Source organism: Hemiscyllium ocellatum, chromosome 36 (genome assembly GCF_020745735.1).
Source record: "Hemiscyllium ocellatum isolate sHemOce1 chromosome 36, sHemOce1.pat.X.cur, whole genome shotgun sequence".
Lineage (NCBI taxonomy): Eukaryota > Metazoa > Chordata > Chondrichthyes > Orectolobiformes > Hemiscylliidae > Hemiscyllium > Hemiscyllium ocellatum.
In genome coordinates, this window is record NC_083436.1 from 7,879,877 (window position 1) to 7,899,739 (window position 19,863).

General features: G+C 42.1%; 1 protein-coding gene across 1 annotated transcript in view; it reads right to left on the reverse strand.

The window, feature by feature from the left end:
• The window catches only part of anxa5b (annexin A5b), a 51,387-nt gene extending 44,998 nt beyond the window's left edge, over positions 1-6,389 (reverse strand). Inside the window, exons 1-2 of the mRNA XM_060851536.1 lie at positions 6,277-6,389; positions 5,968-5,993 (exon numbers count right to left, since the gene is read on the reverse strand). Coding sequence (XP_060707519.1) covers positions 5,968-5,985 — 18 coding nt within the window. The 5' untranslated portion in view covers positions 5,986-5,993; positions 6,277-6,389. The remainder of the gene's footprint in view (positions 1-5,967; positions 5,994-6,276) is intronic.
• Between the last annotated feature and the right edge of the window lie 13,474 nt (positions 6,390-19,863).

A 19,863-nucleotide genomic window follows, 5' to 3' on the forward strand; every position in this document is an offset into this window, starting at 1 on the left:
CAACTCAAATTACACTGGAAAGGCAAGGTATCTCAAAGATTTCAGCAGCTGTGCCATAATGCTACTATGCAGTAGCAACAAGTGTGGGGTCTACCACAAACAGGAAGCTTCTGTCAAGCCACAAAGATATTCTGCTTACCAGACAAATGAGTGAATGTCAGTGCCAGTGTGACGTCACAAATGTCCACAGTATGTCCCAGAGACTGGTACATTTTATCAAACAACATCACCCTTCAGCTGTGAGCAACAAGCAAAGTATGGGCCATATCCAAACAACTCAAACTTCTGCAACTCACAAGGCAGTGCGCAACTTTTGAGAAGATTGTGCAGTTGAACATCTGCTGGATAATACTAAGTATGCTAACATTTACAGTGATAACCAATTTAGGATCATCAATCAGACTCAGCAGTGGTGCCCCTGAAATGTACTGAAAGCTGCTAGACTCATCTTTTCAGACAGAAAGACAATGTGTTTACTCACTGGCTCTGATTCAGTTCAACAAACAACTTTTTGTGCATTTTATTTGTTTCCTCAGGCAATACTCTGACCAGAGTCAACCTGTCTGGTTTATAAACTTAGACAAAGCTTAGCTGCTAATAATCAAAATCATTAATTGGCACATTCTCCACTGCAACACCTTTACAAATCAGAATCCACTTGCTGTAAAACCAGCACTCCTTCATGCCACACAAATGCTGGGTTTTCTCTTAACTTCGTATTCTTGCAAGCGGTTGTGATGAATGCAAGATAAAAATGCTTTGACAAAATGTCTATTTTTTTTCAGCAACTCTCAAGGTTTTAATTCTTGCGTCTAAACAACCCTATGTTTGGCATGGTAAGCAGCCCATACAATCAACAAATCTGCTGCTGGGAAGGAGAAAGAGATTATAACTCAGGACAAAAAGATTTGAGAGGGGTAGATTCCACTTGCTCCTACCAATGAATACACACATGACCTCAAAATACAATGGAGCATGGGGCTTTTACATTTGTTCAGAGAGAGAAAAAGAACACAATAACAGAGGTGAACAAGGATGTAGAATTATTATTAGTTAATTATTATTAGTGGAATTAACAACTCAACTGAAAAGTACTGTACATGGTAGTATCTTCTGTAGTTTCCTGTCCAAACACCATTCCTTGTTCATCAGAAGCACTATTCAGGATATTGCTCCATTACAGACACAGTCATAGAGATGTGCAGCACAGAAACAGACCCTTCCGTCCAACTCGTCCACGCTGATCAGATATCCCAAACAAATCTAAACCCATTGGCCAGCATTTGCCCCATATCCATCTAAGCTCTTCCTACTCAAACACATCCAGATGTTTTTTAAATGTTGTAATTGTACCAGCCTCCATTATTTCCTCTGGCAGCTCATTCCATACACATACCACCCTCTGTGTGAAACATTTGCTCCTCTAGTCCCTTTTAAATCTTTCCACTCTCACCTTTAACCTATGCCCCCTAGTTTTGAACTCCCCCATCCCAGGGAAAAAAAATCCTTCGCTATTCACTTCATCCATGCCCCTCAAGATTTTGTAAACTTCTATAAAGTCAGCCATCAGCTTCTGTCATTCCAGCCTATTCAGCCTCTACCTATAGCTCAAATCCTCCAACCCTGGCAACATCCTTGTAGTCTTTTCTGAACCCTTTCAAGTTTCACAACATCTTTCCAATAGGAAGGAGACCAGAATTGCATGCAATATTTCAAAAGTGGCCTAATCAATGTCCTGTATGGCTGCAACATGACATCTCAACACCTATATTCAATTCACCAATAATAGAAAGCATACCAAATGATATCTTCACTATCCTATCTACCTGCAACTCCATTTTCAAGGAACAATGAACCTGCACTCCAAGGTTTCTTAGTTCAGCAGCACTCCCAGGACCATTAAGTGTATAAGTCCTGCCCCGATCTGCCTTACCTAAATTCAACACTCACGTTTACCTACATTAAATTCCATTTGCCACTCCATCAGATCAAGGTTCCATTTTACTCCGAGGTAACCTTCCTGACTATCCACTACACCACCAATTTTGGTGTCATGTGCAAACTTACTAGTTATACCTCCTGTATTCACATCCAAATCATTTATAGAAGTGACAAAAAGCAGTGGACCCAGCATCTATCCTTATGGCACACCACTGGTCACAGGTCTACAGTCTGCAAAACAACTCTCCATCATCATCCTCTGTCTATTACCTTCAAACCAAATGATATAAACTAATTGATTTACAGCCAAGGTATATAGAGTCCATCTCAACACGATTTAAATTCTTTGTTGTCCAACCCTCTGACTCTTTTTAATTGAAATAATAGAATAGTTAATTCAATTTGAAGAAGCAAACACAATTCTACTTAATTTAATGTATTTTAAATTCTGAAAAAGCTAGAAAGCTAATCTGATACTTTCAGGAAGTGTGTAAAAAAGCTGACTGAGATCAATAAGAATATTAAATGTACTTTTATTTATGCTCAGTAATCTACTTTGAAATCCCAATTCTGTCCAGCTCCCTACATTACATGAAATTCAGTATCTCCTGGATAAATACAGTAATACTTTTTCAACATAGTAACATGTTGTAGTTTTGAGAAGTCTCTGTCGGTGAGCCTGGCATTAATTTGTAAATAACTGAGTTTTGCAAATTAAGTACAGTCAAATTAAATGTAATTACACACAGAATCTCAGTGCAGGTACTGAGGGTAAAGAAAAGAGAAAGATAGAAACAGGGCAGAAAAAAAAATCCAGATATAGATGGTATCCTCTCTCTGGAACCTGATAATTTGGGGTTTCTTGGCTATAACCAGAATAAATTGGACAATTTCATCCATTCATTTAATTCCTCTTTTGTGATCAACAACAGAATATAGGTTGAAGAACATTTGGTGTTTGATTTCATTAGTTTGATTACTGTCACATGTACAGAGGTAATGTGCAAAGTGTTGTCTTATGTGCTTTACAGGCAGATTCATACTGTACAAGTGCACCAGAGTAACAGAACAGAGTGCAAGATACAGGTTACAGCTGCTGAGATGGTACAGAGAGAGAGAGATCAACAGTAACATTTAAGAGGCCCATTCAGAAGTCTTAAAATAGCAGGGTAGATGCTGTTCCTGAATCTTTCCAAACGTGCATTCAAACTTTTATCTTCTGACAGATGGGAGCAAGTCTAACTTGGGTGGGAGGAGTCTTTCATTATGAAGAAGTCAATGGATGGGAGACTGGTTTGTGTGATGGACTGAGCTGTGTTCACGACTCTCTGTAGTATCTTTCAGGTTTAGGAAGAGCAGTGGCCGTACCCAGTGGCTGATGCGTCCAGTTAGGATGCTTTCTACGGTGCATCTATAAAAATTAGTACGTGTCTTTATGGGCATGCTGTGTTTCCTTAGCTATAGTGTCAATGTGGGGGGGGGGTGACCAGGGCAGATTATTGGTGACTGTGACTTCCAAGAACTTGACGATCTCCACCTCAGCACCTTTGATGCAGATTGGGGGCATGTCCTCCACTCCGCTTCCTTAAGTCAATGACCAGCTCCTTCATTTTGCTGGTGTTGATGGAGAGATTGTCATCTTTACACCATGCTGTTAAGCACTCAATCTCCTTCCTATATTCCATCTCATTGTTGAAATCCAAACTACAATGGCGGTGTCATCAGCAAACTTGTGTACAAGTACTATTGTACAGGGCTCTGTACACAGCTTTACGGGGCACCAGTGTTAAGAATTGTCTCTCATAAATATGGCTCCATGATTAACCAACACTTTAAACAAACTGCAAAAATTAAACATATGATCTCTCATTCGAATTTCTATTCATGAATCTGACTTGCTCAGTATTATCATCAACTGGGATCATAACAATACACACTTTACTCTTACAGGTGATTGATGATTGGGGCAAATTCACTCATGGTAGACAACATCACATGCTTCTTTTTAAAAAATTGTAGCTACAAAATTAGATGTGTGCATTACAATATGAACTGTAGTCCATATTTAAATTCATTGAAATAGGAGCATAGTTATTATTAAACAAAATGTTACTAGAAAATAGAATGACTGGCCTGAATATCATTGTTACAGTGACTTGAAGAATTAACAAACTGATAAAAACCACAAATAATCGCATCCAATCTCCACTTACTGCCGCCCATCCCACAGTCTCTGAGCTCCACAGAACATCAGTTCCTACTTTCACTTCCAGATCTACTCTCAGTTGGTCATTCCCACTAAGGATGGCAATACAATTGCTCTCAGCACTTAAGGCTCCTAGAAGGGAGAACATCAAATCTGCTCCTGACTACTTCCCAGTGGCTTCTTCAAGATTGGATCTGCTCATGTAGAAATTGAGTTTGGCTTCTATACGGTCTTGTATAAGCTTTTTAATCAAATATATGAGGGATAGGCTCTTTGGAGAATTACTGGACTGTTGCCAGACCAATTTGCATCTTCGAGAGAAAAAGGTGCCAGTAGAATCGTTTTTAAAAATTATAGCCCCTTTAGAGGTGAGAAAAGTGGATAGAACGTGGGGTGAGTGGAGATCCACACCAGGTTTTCAGTGAGAGGCTCAAGCTATTTTCACTCCACTGTAGCCAGCAGCAAGAATTTCAGATGCAGGTGAGAGAACAGGAGCCAAATATCAGGAAGCAGTTGGAACCATCCTTTAAGTCCGGAAGGAGGGATACACGAGTTGAGAAAGCACAAGGACACAAGCACAAGCATCTAACTAAGTTAGAGTCCTAAAGTGCTAATGATTATAAAAGTCCCCCCTGTCCGTATCTGGCTGAGCCATGAACTCAAACCAAAATCCCCAGTATTGAGAAAGGCCGCACAGTTCCAATATGACAAGCCCAGTTAAACTGACAGTTTATCAATCAGCTTCAAAGGAGATTAAACACTGGAGAAAATAAGTGGATTTCTGTTTAGAATGTCACAAATATCCCTTGACTCTGCAAATGTAGTATTCCTTGACCTGCTATTATATTGACAAGTAAAGCTCTGGCTCAAATATTAGGGATGACCTAAGTTTATGATCTATATTTTACTGATTCACAACTTAATGAAAGCAAGAAAAATTACACTTCATTATCACAAATTCCTGCTTTGGAGGGACTACACTGAACACCAGAGGAGATTTGGGACCAATAGCCAAGCTGCTAGATGAACCAGTTTACAGCTGCCACACACCAAGTTAGTCTGTATACTGCTCTGGTAAAACATCAGGCACAACGCTCAGCTGAATAAAAAAACTGGCACCAGTTCAGTGAAATCAGTAATCGCAACAAAACCTCAAAAGAAATGAATTCCAGAGTTCTTACAAAAGAAGCAAAATGTAACAGCCCCACCCTCACGGCACCACAACCTCCCAGCACAGGCTGCATCCACTCAGTATCCGAGCCAAGATGATCAAAGTGATTTCGGGTTCGGTCTCCAGGCTGGGCTGATCTGGAATTGCAATATTTTAACCAGCTTTAATTCAACCGACTAAAGTGAAAAATGGGACAGGAATCCATCTTCACTGAACCAGATTTCAGCAGTTTTTGTGCTCCTTTGTCCATTAAACGGTCCTCTAATACTCACCAAACACTTCCAGCACTAGAAAGTCAGACCGTGGTAAGTTAACAGTTGGCAAAATGTAAAGCTGATTTTGGGAAAAACAGCGAAGCAAAAATGAACACCAAAAAATTCTATTCCGGGAATTCTAGAAGCGTGCATCCTATCTGGATTCAAGTTTTGAACTTTTTCAGATATTTGGAACTAGTTCAACAAATTCCCCATTTCAGCTCAATATTAGCTGGGAGAAAAATATGGGGTCTCAAGACTACAAGTATTCAGTTTCGTATTATCAACATAACTTATAGTTTCCTACGTTAAAAAGTACAGTTAGTTATGCCTTGACATGGCCAGTAAACGAACAGCAGATTTTTCATTCAACTTGGTATAAATATTGGTCCTACCTTCCCTTTCGATGCCATTTTCTAGTCTAATCAAAACAAAAAATAAAATTAGTGAAGCAGTCACAACAAGAACGTTTGTAATAAAAACACGTCGACAAAATTTAACTTCAAAGTTTCATCTTGGTCATGATTTACTTTTTAAAATCCGAATATATAACACAATTCTAATCTAGACAATTTTACATCCAATTTGCGAAACTGAGCAAAACAGAGACATTCTGTACTTTTCCTCCTATTACCAATTCCTCCCAACACACCGACGTTTCCTTTTTAAAAAAGATATTAGTTATAGTAACAATGAAGACATACTGTTTAGCCGAGCTTCTTCGGGGTTTGTGAGGCAAAAGCACAGCTCAAATCAAAAACCACTACAAGTGTGAGCTCATACTTTCCAAGTCGTACAACTCCACCAGACCCCACCCTGCCTGAGGAAACAGGGTAAGATGAAGAGCTTAGAATGCTGGGAATTGTAGTTCTATTCGATGAAAGATTTGATAACCTTTTCCTGAAGCACCTCATTTTCCACTTGTGAACTCTGCAGGCTTCTGGGCTTCACATGGAGTTCAGCAATTTCAGGGCTTGAGACCATGTCCTTATTCTCACCCTCACACACCAAGCCGTGTCACCACAAGGACTGCTATCACACTTAAGAGGCAGTGAGGTCCGCAGATCAGAGTTGAGAGTGTGTTGCTGGAAAAGCACAGCAAGTCAGGCAGCCTGCTCCTCGGATGCTGCCTGACCTGCTATGCTTTTCCAGCAACACACTCTCAACAACTGCTATCACACACAGCCTGTTGTCAGCTGCTAATAGCCCCCATTCATTCCCCCGACTGAACTTTAACCACTTCTCTGTCTGTCTAAATTTTTCTCTCTCTTTGGACTCTATCAGCATCTATTGTTTACTCCTCCATCCTCCTCCCCCCCCCCCATCTTCTGTATAAATATCAACCCTTTCTTAGCTATTATCAGTTCTAAAGGAAGGTCACCAGACCCAAAATGTTAACTCTGATTTCTCTCCCTAGGTGCTGCCAGACCTGAGCTTTTCCAGCAATTTCTGTTTTTGTCTTTGTGCCCTCCTCATCGTCATAAACATGCAATCCCTTTACACATCCATCCCCCCATCAGAATGGTCTCAGGGCTCTCTGCTTCTTCATGGGAAAAGGGCCTATATCATCCCCATCTACCAACACTGTCCTCTGCCTGCCCATCCTTGTCCTCACTTTGAACAACTACTTCTTTCACTCCTGCCACTTTCTTCAAATCAAAGTCTGGGCCGTGACTACCCACATGGGAAGTTATTCCTGTCTCTTTGTGGGATACGTAGACCATTCCTTGTTCCAGTCCAACTCTGGTCTCTCCCCACAACTCTTGGCTTGGTGGCTCAGTGGTTAGCTCTGCTGCCTCACAGCACCAGGGATGTGAGTTTGATTCTACCCTCACAACTGTCTATGTGGAGTTTGCACATTTTCCCTGCGTTGTGTGGGTTTCGTCCGGGTGCTCCTGTTTTCTCCCACAATACAAAGATGTGCAGGTTTGGTGAATCAGCCATGCTAAATTGTCCATAGTGTTCAGGGATGTGTAGGTTAGGTGCATTAGTTAGGTGTAAATGTAGAGTAATAGGGTAGGGGAATGGGTGGGTTACTCTTCGGAGGATCGGTGTGGACTTGTTGGGCCTAATGGACTGTTCCCACACATAGGCATTCTATGATTCTCTGAACTCTTTCTCCATACATTGATGACATTATTGGTTCTGCTTCGCTTTCTCATTCAGAATTAGAAAAATTTATCAATTGTGCTTCTAATTTCCATCCTGTTCTCATCGTCACCTGACTCTTCCTTCCTCAATATTTGGTTCCATTTCTGAGGATAGGCTGGCCACCAATGTCCACTACAAGACTCCCGACTCCCAACACCATGGTTGGCAGTGCCTTTAGCCATGTCCGACCCTCTTCCACATTTCTGCCTTCACGCCCCTCTTCCCCCCCACAATGCCAATAAAGCCTCCCTTGGTCTTCATTTTCCACTCCATCAGCATTTGCATCCAAAGGATCATAGGCTGCCCTTTCCCGCCACTTCCTGCAGGATGCAAACTCCCCTCCCTTGTCGGCATTCCACAGGGACCATTTCCTCCAGGACCCCCGGCCCACTCCTCCTCCACTCCAAAAACCTCCCCGCACTACCTTCCCAAGCAACTGTAGAAGGTGTCACAGTTTCTCATTTATTTCCTTCCTTCTCACTATGTAAGGCCCCAAGACACGTTTTCCAAGTGAAGCAACAATTTACCTGCACTTCACTCAATCTAGTCTGCTCACTGCTGCTCACAATGTGGTCTCCTCTACATTGGGGAGATGAAGTGCAGACTGGGTGACCACCTTGGGAACACCTATGTTCTGTCCATGGAAGGAACCCCAAGCTTCCAATTTCCTGCCCCTTCAACACACCATCATGTTCCCTGGCAACATCTCTGACTCAGGCTTACTGCAGTGCCCCAGCAAGGGTCAGCGCAGGCTTGGAAGAACAGCATCTAATTTTCCACTGGGGATCCTGCAGCTTCAGGACCTGATATCAAGTTAAATAATTTTAGATCCTGAACACCTTCTTCCATATCATTTACCCGCCCCAGGCCCTGTTATGCCATGGATTGCTTTTCAGCACAGCCAACCCATTTTCACCCACTCATTGCCTCCATTATCAGCCTTTCTTCTTCCCTGTTTTACTATTAACCATTCTTTGTCTAGCTGACTTTCTTTGTATCTGTCTCCACCTATCCACTCACTCCTTCTTCACCCCACCCCACCCCACCCTCTGCCCACTGTTATTAGCATAAACATTACCTTTTCCTAGCTACTATCAGTCCTGAAGAAGAAACACTGGACTCAAAACATGAACTCTGCTTGAGATGCTTCTGGGCTTATGCCCAAAACATTGAATCTCCTGTTCCTTGGATGCTGCCTGACCTGCTGCGCTTTTCCAGCAACACATTTTCAGCTCATGCTTCTAGACCTGCTGAGTTTCTCTAACAATTTCTCTTTTTGTTTCAGAATGTCAGCATTTGCAGTTTTTTTGTTTAATTATATAATTGCAATGCTGCTAGTCTTTCCATTATCAGAACATTTGTTTATCTAATCCACAGTTAACAAAACTGTTTTGGGAAGAACAGCTCTAATCTTGTCATGCTAATTGGTCTATCTGCCTATTACGACCACTGTCTCCAACCACTCAAACAAATTTCTGAACAGGTCAATAATTTACCTTCAATTCCATGTAGTCCAACTTTATCTAACAGTGCTCTGATAAGGGACTTCATCAAATGCCTTCTAGAAATACATAAAAAATGATATCTATAAATAATCCCCTGACTACTACTTGAATTTAAAAATACATTCGGTCTCTCATCAAGAAGGGAGGAGACAGAAAGTAGGAAACTTATAGGGCAATTTGCCCAACATTTGTCATTGGGAAAATACTAACGATCTTTATTAAGGAAGAATGGCAGTACCTTGCGTAAAGCTTACCACAGTTAAAGAGACAACATGGTTTGTGAAATTGTCATCATGTATGACCAATTAATCTGTGTTCACAATAGAGAAGAAATCAAGGGAGTGGACTGTGATATATTGAGTAAATTATATTTGGGACGAAGGAGTGAGCTTTAGTGAGCTTAAAGTTGGGGAAATCCTCAGGCCTGGATGAGATGTATCTAAGTCTGTTGTGGAAGTTAAAAAGGACTACAGGGGCTCTGATATTAACTTTCGAATCCTCTCTGAACACATGAGTGATGTTAGAGGCCTGGAGGACAGCTAATGGGATACCATTGTTCAAGGTGGGTAGTAGGGATAAACCAGGGACCTATAAGTCAGTCAGTCTAATATCAGTGGCAGATTAACTATTGGAAGGAAAGTTCTGAGGGACAGACTTCATCCCCATCTGGAGAGGCAAGGATCAGTCAAGGAAAGTCAGTGTGGCTTTATATGGGAGAGAACATATCAGGTAGGTTTGATTGAGTTTTTTGTAAGTATAGGGATTCTTGGATAATCCAAGATGGAGGACAGGAGAAAACTATGGCTGTAAGAGCTGCTACATGTTTTGAGGATTTTTCAGTGTTGGAGCAGTTTCTCTCTTTTTTGGAGCTGTTTTACTAACTGTTGTGTTGTTTTGGAACTTTGGAAAAAGAGCAAAACAAAGTACTTTAAAACAAGAGGGGGAGCAGGGACCACGTGGGAGGTGAAAAAAATGCTGCCTGACCAGGCAATGAACTTTCACAGTTGACTGTCTCTACTGTTTAGTTTCAAGTATCTCTGGACATTGGTGTTAGTTGTAAGAAAAATAAACAAACAGTGACATTCACAGCTGACCTTGGAGAAACTTTGTGTCAGGAGCTCCTCACAGCAGGGAACCGTTTTATTAAGTCTAATCATACTTTGTTTGTAAATCCATAATTGTGAATAGAGCAATATTTTTACATGTTTATTGAGATCTGTTTCTAGATTAAACTGTTTTATAAATATAAAACGTAGGTATCAAATTAGTCTGGAGCAGTAAGACTGTGGTATTATCTGGATCTGTAAATTGTTACGGTGCAAAAATAACCTCCACTGGAGTGATATGCTCTTCCTGTAAGTTGTGGGAGATAAGGGAAAATTTCACTTACTGATGATTATGTCTGCAGGAAGTGTGTTTGGTTGTGAATCCTATCAGATTGCAGACAACAGCAGTGAGAGGCAATAAGGAATTTACAGGAGCTTGATGGATGGCAGGAAGGTAGAAAAACCACAGATACCGCCAGATGGATGGGTTAACTCCAGGAAAGGTAGGAGAGGGAGGCAGGTAGTGCAGGAGTGTCTCCATCTCAAACAAGTATGCTGTTTTGGAAAATATAGGGTGTGATGGACTCTCAGGGGAATGTAGCACAAACAGCCAGGTTTCTGAGACTGGCTGTAATGTAAGGAAGCATACACAAGGTTCCAAGAAATCGATTGTGATAGGGAACTCTCTAGTCAGAGGCACAGACAGACGTCAAGGTCTGTCATCAAGGATATCTCAGAGAGGGTGCCGAATATTCTCAAAGGGGAGAAGAACCAGAAGGCGGTCATTGTACACATTGGAACCAACAACATAGGAGGAGAAAAGGACATGATTCTGAGGAAGGAATATAAAAAATTAGGCAAGAGGTTAAAAAGTAGGTCCTCGAGGGAAGAAATATCTGGATTACTCCCGGTGCCATGTGCTAGTAAGAGTAGGAATAGGAAGATAGGATGTTTGGCTGAGGAGCTGGTGTATGGGAGAAGGATACACATTTTTGGATCATTGGAATCTCTTTTGGGGTAGAAGTGACATGTGTAAGAAGGACAGGTTACACCTGAATTGGAAGGAGATTAATATACTGGTGGGGAGATTTGCTAGAGTTATACAGGAGAATTTAAACTAGTAAGGGGGCAGTGGGATGGGATCCAGAGAGGTATTGAGAAAAGGATCAGCCTGAGGCTGGTGCAGTTGGGAAAAGGAGCAGATCAAATCGTCAAGGCAGGCAGGAGCAGAGCAGAGAATGAGGTAGGACTGGTAAATTAAACTGTATTTATTTCAATGAAAGAGGCCTGACAGATAAAGCAGATTAACTCCGGGCATGGTTGGGAACATGGGACTGGGATATCATAGCTACGACAAAAGCATGGCTCAGGGTTGGACAGGACTGGCAACTTAATGTTCCAGGGTATAGAAGGATAGAAAGGGGGGTACAAGAGAGAAGGAGGAATGGCATTTTTGATTTGGGATAACATTACATTTGTGCTTACACAGGATATTCCAGGGAGTACATCCAGTGAAGTTAGTTGAGTGGAACTGAGAAATAGAAAGGATGATCACCTTGTTGGAACTGTGCTATAGTCTTTCTCCAGTAGTCAGTGGGACATTGAAAAACATGTTTATAAGGAGATCTCAGTAATCTGTAAGAATAATAGGGTGGTTATGGTAGGGGATTTTAACTTTCCAAACATAGACTGAGACTGCCATAGCGATAAGGGAGGCGAAAGTGAGGACTGCAGATGCTAGAGATTAGAGTCAAGATTAGAATAGTGCTGGAAAAGCACAGCAGGTCAGGCAGCATCTGAGGAGCAGGAAAATCGAAATTTCAGCAGAAGCCCTTCACCAGGAATGTGTTAAGGGATCAGATACAGAGGAATTTGTAAGTGCGAACAAGTAAAGTTTCTGATTCAGTATGTGGATACTCCTGGGACATAAGGCAGTGCAACTGAAGTGTCAGTGGGGCAGCACTTTGGGGCCCGTGATTATAATACTATTAGTTTCAAAATAATGATGGAAAAGGATAGACCTGATCTAAAAATCACAGTTCTAAATTAGAGGAAAACCAATCTTGATGATATTCAGCAAGAACTTTCAAAAACTGATTGGAGGCAGATATTGTCAGGTAAAATGATGGCTGGAAAATGGGAAGCCTTCAAAAATAAGATAACAAGGGTTCAGAGGCAATATGTCCCTGTTAGGATGAAGGTTAAAGCTGGTAGATATAGGGAATACTGGATGACTGGAGAAATTGAGGTTCTGGTCAAGAAATAGAAGGAAGCATGTGTCAGGTATGGACAGCAGCAATCGAGTGAATCCCTGGAGGAGTGTGAGGATTGTAGGAATATACTTAAGACAGAGATTGGGAGAGCAAGAAAGGAACATGAAATAGCCTTGGCAAATAGGGTTAAGGAGAATCAAAGGGTTTCTACAAATACATTAAGGACAAAAGAGTAATGAGGAAGAGAAAAGGGCCCCTTAAAGATCAGTAAGGCCACCTGTGGGTGGAACTGCAGGAGATGGGGGAGATATTAAACAAGTATTTACTGTGGAGAAGGATATGGAAGCTAGAGAACTTGGGGATATCTTGTCCATATTACAGAGGAGGTGGCACTGGATATCCTAAAACATATAAAGGTGGATAGATCCCTGGGACCAGATCAGGAGTACCCTAAAACTTGGTGGGAAGCTGGGGAAGGTCCCTTGCTAAGATATTTATATCATCGATAGCTACAGGTGGGGTGCCAGAAGACTGGAGGTTGGCTAAGACTGGTGAGCCTGACATCAGTGGTGGGCAGGTTGTTGGAGAGGATTCTGAGGGACAGTACTTAGATGAATTTGGAAAGACAAGGACTGATTAGGGATAGTCAACATCGCTTTGTGTGTGGGAAGTCATATCTCACGAACTTGATTGACATGATTTGGAGGTTCTGGTGTTGGACTGGGGTGTACACAGTTAAAAATCACACAGCACCAGGTTATAGTCCAACAGGTTTATTTGGAATCACTAGCTTTCTGAGCGCTGCTTTGAAACCATCTGATGAAGGAGCAGCGCTCCGAAAGCTAGTGCTTCCAAATAACCTGCTGTGCTTTGACCAGCAACACATTTGCAGCTGTGATCTCCAGCATCTGCAGACCTCATTTTTTACTCGAAGATTTTAACCTACTGCGAATCCTCTTACAAGGATGCCTTCCTTGAAGAAGCTCTCTTCCTCCCTCTACAAGGGAATTCTCTATTCCTGAGATGCTGCCTGGCCTGCTGTGCTTTGACCAGCAACACATTTGCAGTTATAACCTTGTGTTGTGATTTTTAACTTGATTGAGTTTTCTGAAGAAGTGACAAAGAGAATTCATGAAGGCAGAGTGTTGGACATTGAACATTGTACTAAAGTCCATATAAACAATAAAGTTCCACATGGTAGATTGGTTAACAATGTTAGATAACATGGAATACAGGGAGAACTAGCCACATGGATAGGGTAAATAGACAAGGTCGTTTCCCTGGGATGGGGGAGTCCAGAACTAGAGGGCATAGGTTTAGGGTGAGAAGGGAAAGATTTAAAAGGGGACCTAAGGGGCAACTTTTTCACACAGAGAGTGGTGTGTATGTGGAATGAACTGCCAGAGGAAGTGGTGGAGGCTGGTACAATTACAACATTTAAAAGGCATCTGGATGGGTACATGAATAGGAAGGGCTTAGAGGAATATGGAAAAGTGATGGCAAATGGGACTAGATTAATTTAGGATATCCGGTCAGCATGGATGAGTTGGACTGAAGGGTCTGTTTCCATGCTGTACATCTCTATGATTCTTTGACTCTGAGGTTACTAGGTGAGGGTAGTGAAGAGGATGTACTCTATTTGAACTTCATTAAGGTTTTTGACAAGTTCTCTCATGGAAACTGGGGCACTTTGACACTTTCGATACAAAATTGGCTGAATGGCAGGAAGTATGTGTTCTGTAGCTGGACGCCTGAGTCCAGTGGCATGTTTGCTTGTGGTGTACATTAATGATCTAGTCATGAATGTATGAGTTTTGATCTGTATGTTCACAAACTACACATAAATTGGTGGTGTGATAAAGGGCAAGAAGGAAAGCCTCAGACTAAAGGATGATGTAGGTGGACTGGACAAATACGCAGAGTAATGGTCATTGGAACTCAATTCTGAAAAATGTGAAGAGCTGAATTTTGAGAGGCCATCAAGGCAAGGAAGTATACAATGAATAGCAGGACCCTAGGAAGTGCAGAGAATGAGAGGGACTTTAGTGCACGTGTCCTCAGATCCTTGAAGCCAACAGGACAGGTGGATAGCGTGGTTAAGATGATAAGTGGCCATACTTTCTTTTATTAGTTGCAACATTGAATACAAGTGTAGGATGGTTATGATGGAGGTGTATAAGATGTGAGGTCATGGTTAGAGTACTGAGTGCCATAGAACATAGAACAGAACAGGCCCTTCAGCCCACAATGTTGTGCTGACCACATATCTTCATGTATGCACCCTCAAATTTCTGTGACCATATGCATGTTCAGCAGTCTCTTAAATATCCCCAATGACCCTGCCTCCACAACTGCTGCTGGCAATGCATTCCATGCTCTCACAACTCTCTGTGTAAAGAACCCGCCTCTGACTTCCCCTCTATACTTTCCTCCAACGTCCCCTCTATACTTTCCTCCAACCAGCTTAAAACTATGACCCCTCGTGTTAGCCATTTCTGCCCTGGGAAATAGTCTCTGGCTATCGACTCTATCTATGCCTCTCATTATCTTGTATATTTCAATTAGGTCCCCTCTCCTCCTCCTTTTCTCCAATGAAAAAAGTCCTAGCTCAGTCAACCTCTCCTCATAAGATAAGCCCTCTAGTCCAGGCAGCATCCTGGTAAACATCCTCTGAACCCTCTCCAAAGCATCCACATCTTTCCTATAATAGGGTGACCAGAACTGGACGCAGTATTCCAAGTGCGGTCTAACCAAAGTTTGATAGAGCTGCAACAAGATCTCACGACTCTTAAACTCAATTCCCCTGTTAATGAAAGCCAAAACACCATATGCTTTCTTAACAACCCTGTCCACTTGGGTGGCCATTTTAAGGGACCTGTGTACCTGCACACCAAGATCCCTCTATTCCTCCACACCATTCTGCCATTCTGGTTGCTATACTACAGGAAGGAAATAAGAGGGTGCAGAAGAAATTCCCCAAGATGTTGCCTGGGCTGGAGGTTTCAGTTCTGAAGAGAGATTAGATAGGCTGTGGTTGTTTTCCTTGGAGCAGAAAACACTGAAAGGAGACCTGATTGAGGTGTAAAATGTTACTAGAAACATGGTTGGAGGATTTGAGCTACAGGGAGAGGATGAACAGGCTGGGTCTGTTTTCTCTGGAGCATTGGAGGCTGAGGAGTGACCTTATAGAGATTTATAAAATCATGAGGGGCATGGATAGGATAAATAGACAAGGTCTTTTCCCAGGGCAAGGAGAGTCCAGAACTAGAGGGCATAGGTTTAGGGTGAGAGGGGAAAGATATAAAAGAGACCTGTAGGACACCATTTTCATGCAGAGAATGGTACGTGTATGGAATGAGCTGCCAGAGGAAGTGGTGGAGGCTAGTAAGATTGCAACATTTAAAAGGCATCTGAATGGGTATATGAATAGGAAGGGTTTGGAGGGATATGGGCCGGGTGCTGGCAAGTGGGACCCCAGATTGGGTTGGGATATCTGGTCAGCATGGACGAGTTGGACCGAAGGGTCTGTTTCTGTGCTGTACATCTCTATGACTCTATGACATAGAAATGAAGAAACATTTTTAAAACTGAAAGAACTGTGAATGCTATCAATCAGAGACAGAGACAGAGACAGGAACTACTGGAAAAGCTTAGCAGGTCTGGCAGCATCTGTGGAGAGACGTCAGAATTAACGTATCGGATCAAGTGAGCCTTCCTCAGAACAGAAAAGAAACTTTTCTCTTTGATAGAGGGGTCAATAACCAGGAGGCATAGATTTAAGGTAAAGGGCATTGGGTTTTGATGGGATTTAATGAAGAATATTTTTCAGCTAGAAGGAGATGAGGATCTTGAAACTACTGCCAGAAAGGGTGGTAGAGACAGCAGCCATCATCAATATTTAATAAATATTTAGGCAATCACTTTAAGTGCCACAGCATACAAGGCTATAGGCCAAGTGCTGGAAAATGGGACTTAAATAGATAGATACCTGATGACCACCATGGGCAAGATAGGTTAAATATCTCCTTCTGTCCTGTAAAACTCGATGACACTAATTTGCTAGAGCTCTTTGAGGATTGAAGAAGCAGAGTTGGTAATGGGGAATTGGTAGATGCACCGTATTCAGATTACCATAAGGCATTCAAAAAGGTTCACAAGACAGGAGCTCCTGGTAAAGGGAGCAATGTATTAGCATGGACTGTAGATCGGTCTATACACAAAACAGAGTTGGGACTAATCATCTTTTTCAAGTTGGAAAAGCATAATTAATGGAGTGTCACAAGGACCGATCCTAGAGCCTCAATTATTTACTATCTGTATTAATGCTTAGAGTAAAATGTAGCCATATTTGTTGATGAGACAACATTAGGTGTGAACGCATGTTGTAATGAGGGTATAAGGAGTCTTCAAAGGATATAGATAGATTGAGTGAGCTAGCAAAAACTTTGGCAGATGGAGTTTAATGTAGCAAAATCTGAGATAAATGGCAGACTTTTATTTTAAATGAAGAGAGACAGCAAAAAGAAACTGCAGTACAAAGGGATCTGGGTGTACTTGTACATGTGTAAGAAAAGAATCTCCCATACACATGTAGTAGAATAGATATGAATTAGTTGACTGAGAATGCTTACGTAAGGCTCATTCAAGTAGAGCAATGTGGTCCACTGACTATGTTGAAATGGCTGACACTCTGTGATATTTCAGTTAGGCCACAGTATCCATGCACCCTGACCATTAGATAGCTGGTTGACAAGATTAGACTGGACGAGAATGAGGACTGCAGATGTTGGAGATCAAAGATCGAAGAGTGTGGTGCTGGAAAAGCACAGCCAATCAGGCAGCATCCGAGAAGCAGGAGAGTCGACGTTTTGAGCATAAGCTCTTCATCAGGAAGAGCGTATGCTTGAAACGCTGATTCTCCTGCTCTTCGGATGCTGCCTCACCCAAGATGAGACTGGATGATAGGACAGGAATGGCTGACAAAGTAGATAGCTGATTAAACTATCAAACTAAAATGAGAGCACAGTAGAACGGGGTTGGTGACAAGCTGCTGACCATTGCTAGGCGAGTTGCTTATTTCTGTCGAGAACATTGTAACTCGTGCTCGTGAATTAGCGAGCTCAGTATTCCTGCATGTCTATCTGGTGCTCCTCTCCCTGCGTTTACCAATCACAGCTTGTAATAAACCGTTCGATTCGCTTTAACAAGCCCCTCTGCCTCCGAGTTGTGACTGCCTCGGTGAAGGTCGCTCTTACAGCATGTAACACAGAGAGTTAGCAGGCAGGCACAGCGAGGAATGAAGAAGTCAAATGGATGTTGGCCTTTATTGCTTAGAAATTGGAGTTTAAAACAGGGATGTCTTGTTACAATTGCATAGTGTTTTAGTTGGCCACACCTGGAGTATTGTGTTTTGGTTCTCGCATTTAAGAAAGGATATATTGGCATTGGAGACAGTCTAAAAGAGATTCACTCAGCTGGTTCCTGGGAGGAAGAAGTTAACTTTTCAAGAATGACTAGGCCTTCATTAGAGCTTTTAAGAATAAGGAGAGACATGATTAAAACAAACAAGATTATGAGGAGACTTTAGACGGTAGATGGAGCCAAGACATTTCCACTTATAGGGAAATCTCACCCTAGGGACCATAGTTGCAACACAAGTAGACACTCAAAACTGGGATGCAGAGGATTTTTTTTCTCTCATAGAAGGTACCAAATGTCCGAAGTTCCCTATCGCAGAGAGTTGTGGGTTCACTACAAGTATATAAGGGGAAGGTGGATGGAATTTTGAAATATTTGAGAGAGTTGAGGTTATGAAGAGGTGGCGTAAAAGAGGAGTTGAGGCCTGGGACAGATCCTGTTGAATGGTAGGGCAAGTGTAAGATTCCGAACACCTTACTCCTGTTCCTATGATGTACCTATGTTCATCAGGCATGATTTACCCAGTTACAGTCTATTTCTGACCTTTTGGGATCAGCTGAAAGATGTTCTGTCACTCTATCATTTGTTATAAATTCTAGAAATGTTTCAGTAATAGATATTTAGCCTAACTGATGTCCCAGTCCCTAATTTCCTTCCTTTTAAATAGGAGTATACCATGCACAGTTTTTAAATCTAGAAGTATAATTCTTGAATCAAAAGAAATTTGGGAGTTTGTACTGTTCTCACCTATGCCGTGGGATTGAAACAGTCTGATCCTAGGGGATTGACATTCTTTAATGCCATTAATGTCTTTGTTAATATTATTTTGCTTACATTAATTTTGCTGAGACTTTGTTTGGTTACTAATTTCCTTGGTACTTCTGGCATGCTGACCTCTTCCTGTACTGTGAAAAGAGATGCAAAAGTAACTACTAATTAAAACATCTTTTCTAACTGATTCGGCTGTATAGGACATTGGTTAGGCCACTTTTGGAATATTGCATGCAATTCTGGTCTCCTTCCTATCGGAAGGATGTTGTGAAACTTGAAACTGTTCAGAAACGATTTGCAAGAATGTTGCCAGGGTTGGAGGATTTGAGCTACAGGGAGAGGCTGAACAGGCTGGGGCTGTTTTCCCTGGAGTGTCGGAGGCTGAGGGGTGACCTTATAGACGTTTACAAAATCATGAGGAGCATGGATAAGGTAAATAGGCAAAGTATTTTCCCTGGGGTGGGGGAGTCCAGAACTAGAGGGCATAGCTTTAGGGTGAGAGGGGAAAGATATAAAAGAGACCTAAGGGGCAACGTTTTCACGCAGAGGGTGGTACGTGTGTGGAATGAGCTGCCAGAGGATGTGGTGGAGGCTGGTACAATTGCAACATTTAAAAGGCATCTGGATGGGTGTCTGAATAGGAAGGGTTTGGAGGGATATGGGCCTGGTGCTAGCAAGTGGGACTAGGTTAGCTTGGGATATCTGGTCGGTATGGACGAGTTGGATCAAAGAATCTGTTTCCATGCTGTTCATCTCTATGACTGTATAAAATCTGAGGATACGTTCCTATATTCAGTAAAACTGTCAACAGATTAGTCAAGCAACAGCCAATGTCCCAGACATCACCACCATCATCCTTGGGCATATTCTGTTGCACTAAAAATGCTGTCCCTTCCGGAGGTAGCAAATTAGTGGTAGAGATTTTCTTTTTCTGTGCTGTATGACTATGACTGGTCCTGATCTGGTCCATGGCCATGTTTTCCGAGGTTCACAATCCCTGGAATATGAAACTGCAGGCCCTAACGGCACAGCTGCAACCTGTTACTGATGCACGGCCCTTAGCAACTCACCAGGCTACGTCTGCTCTGGGTTTTTCCAGTCACTGTCCTCATCTACATACACACACAGACACATATACAAACACACAGAGACAGACAGACACACACGCACACACACAGACACGTGCA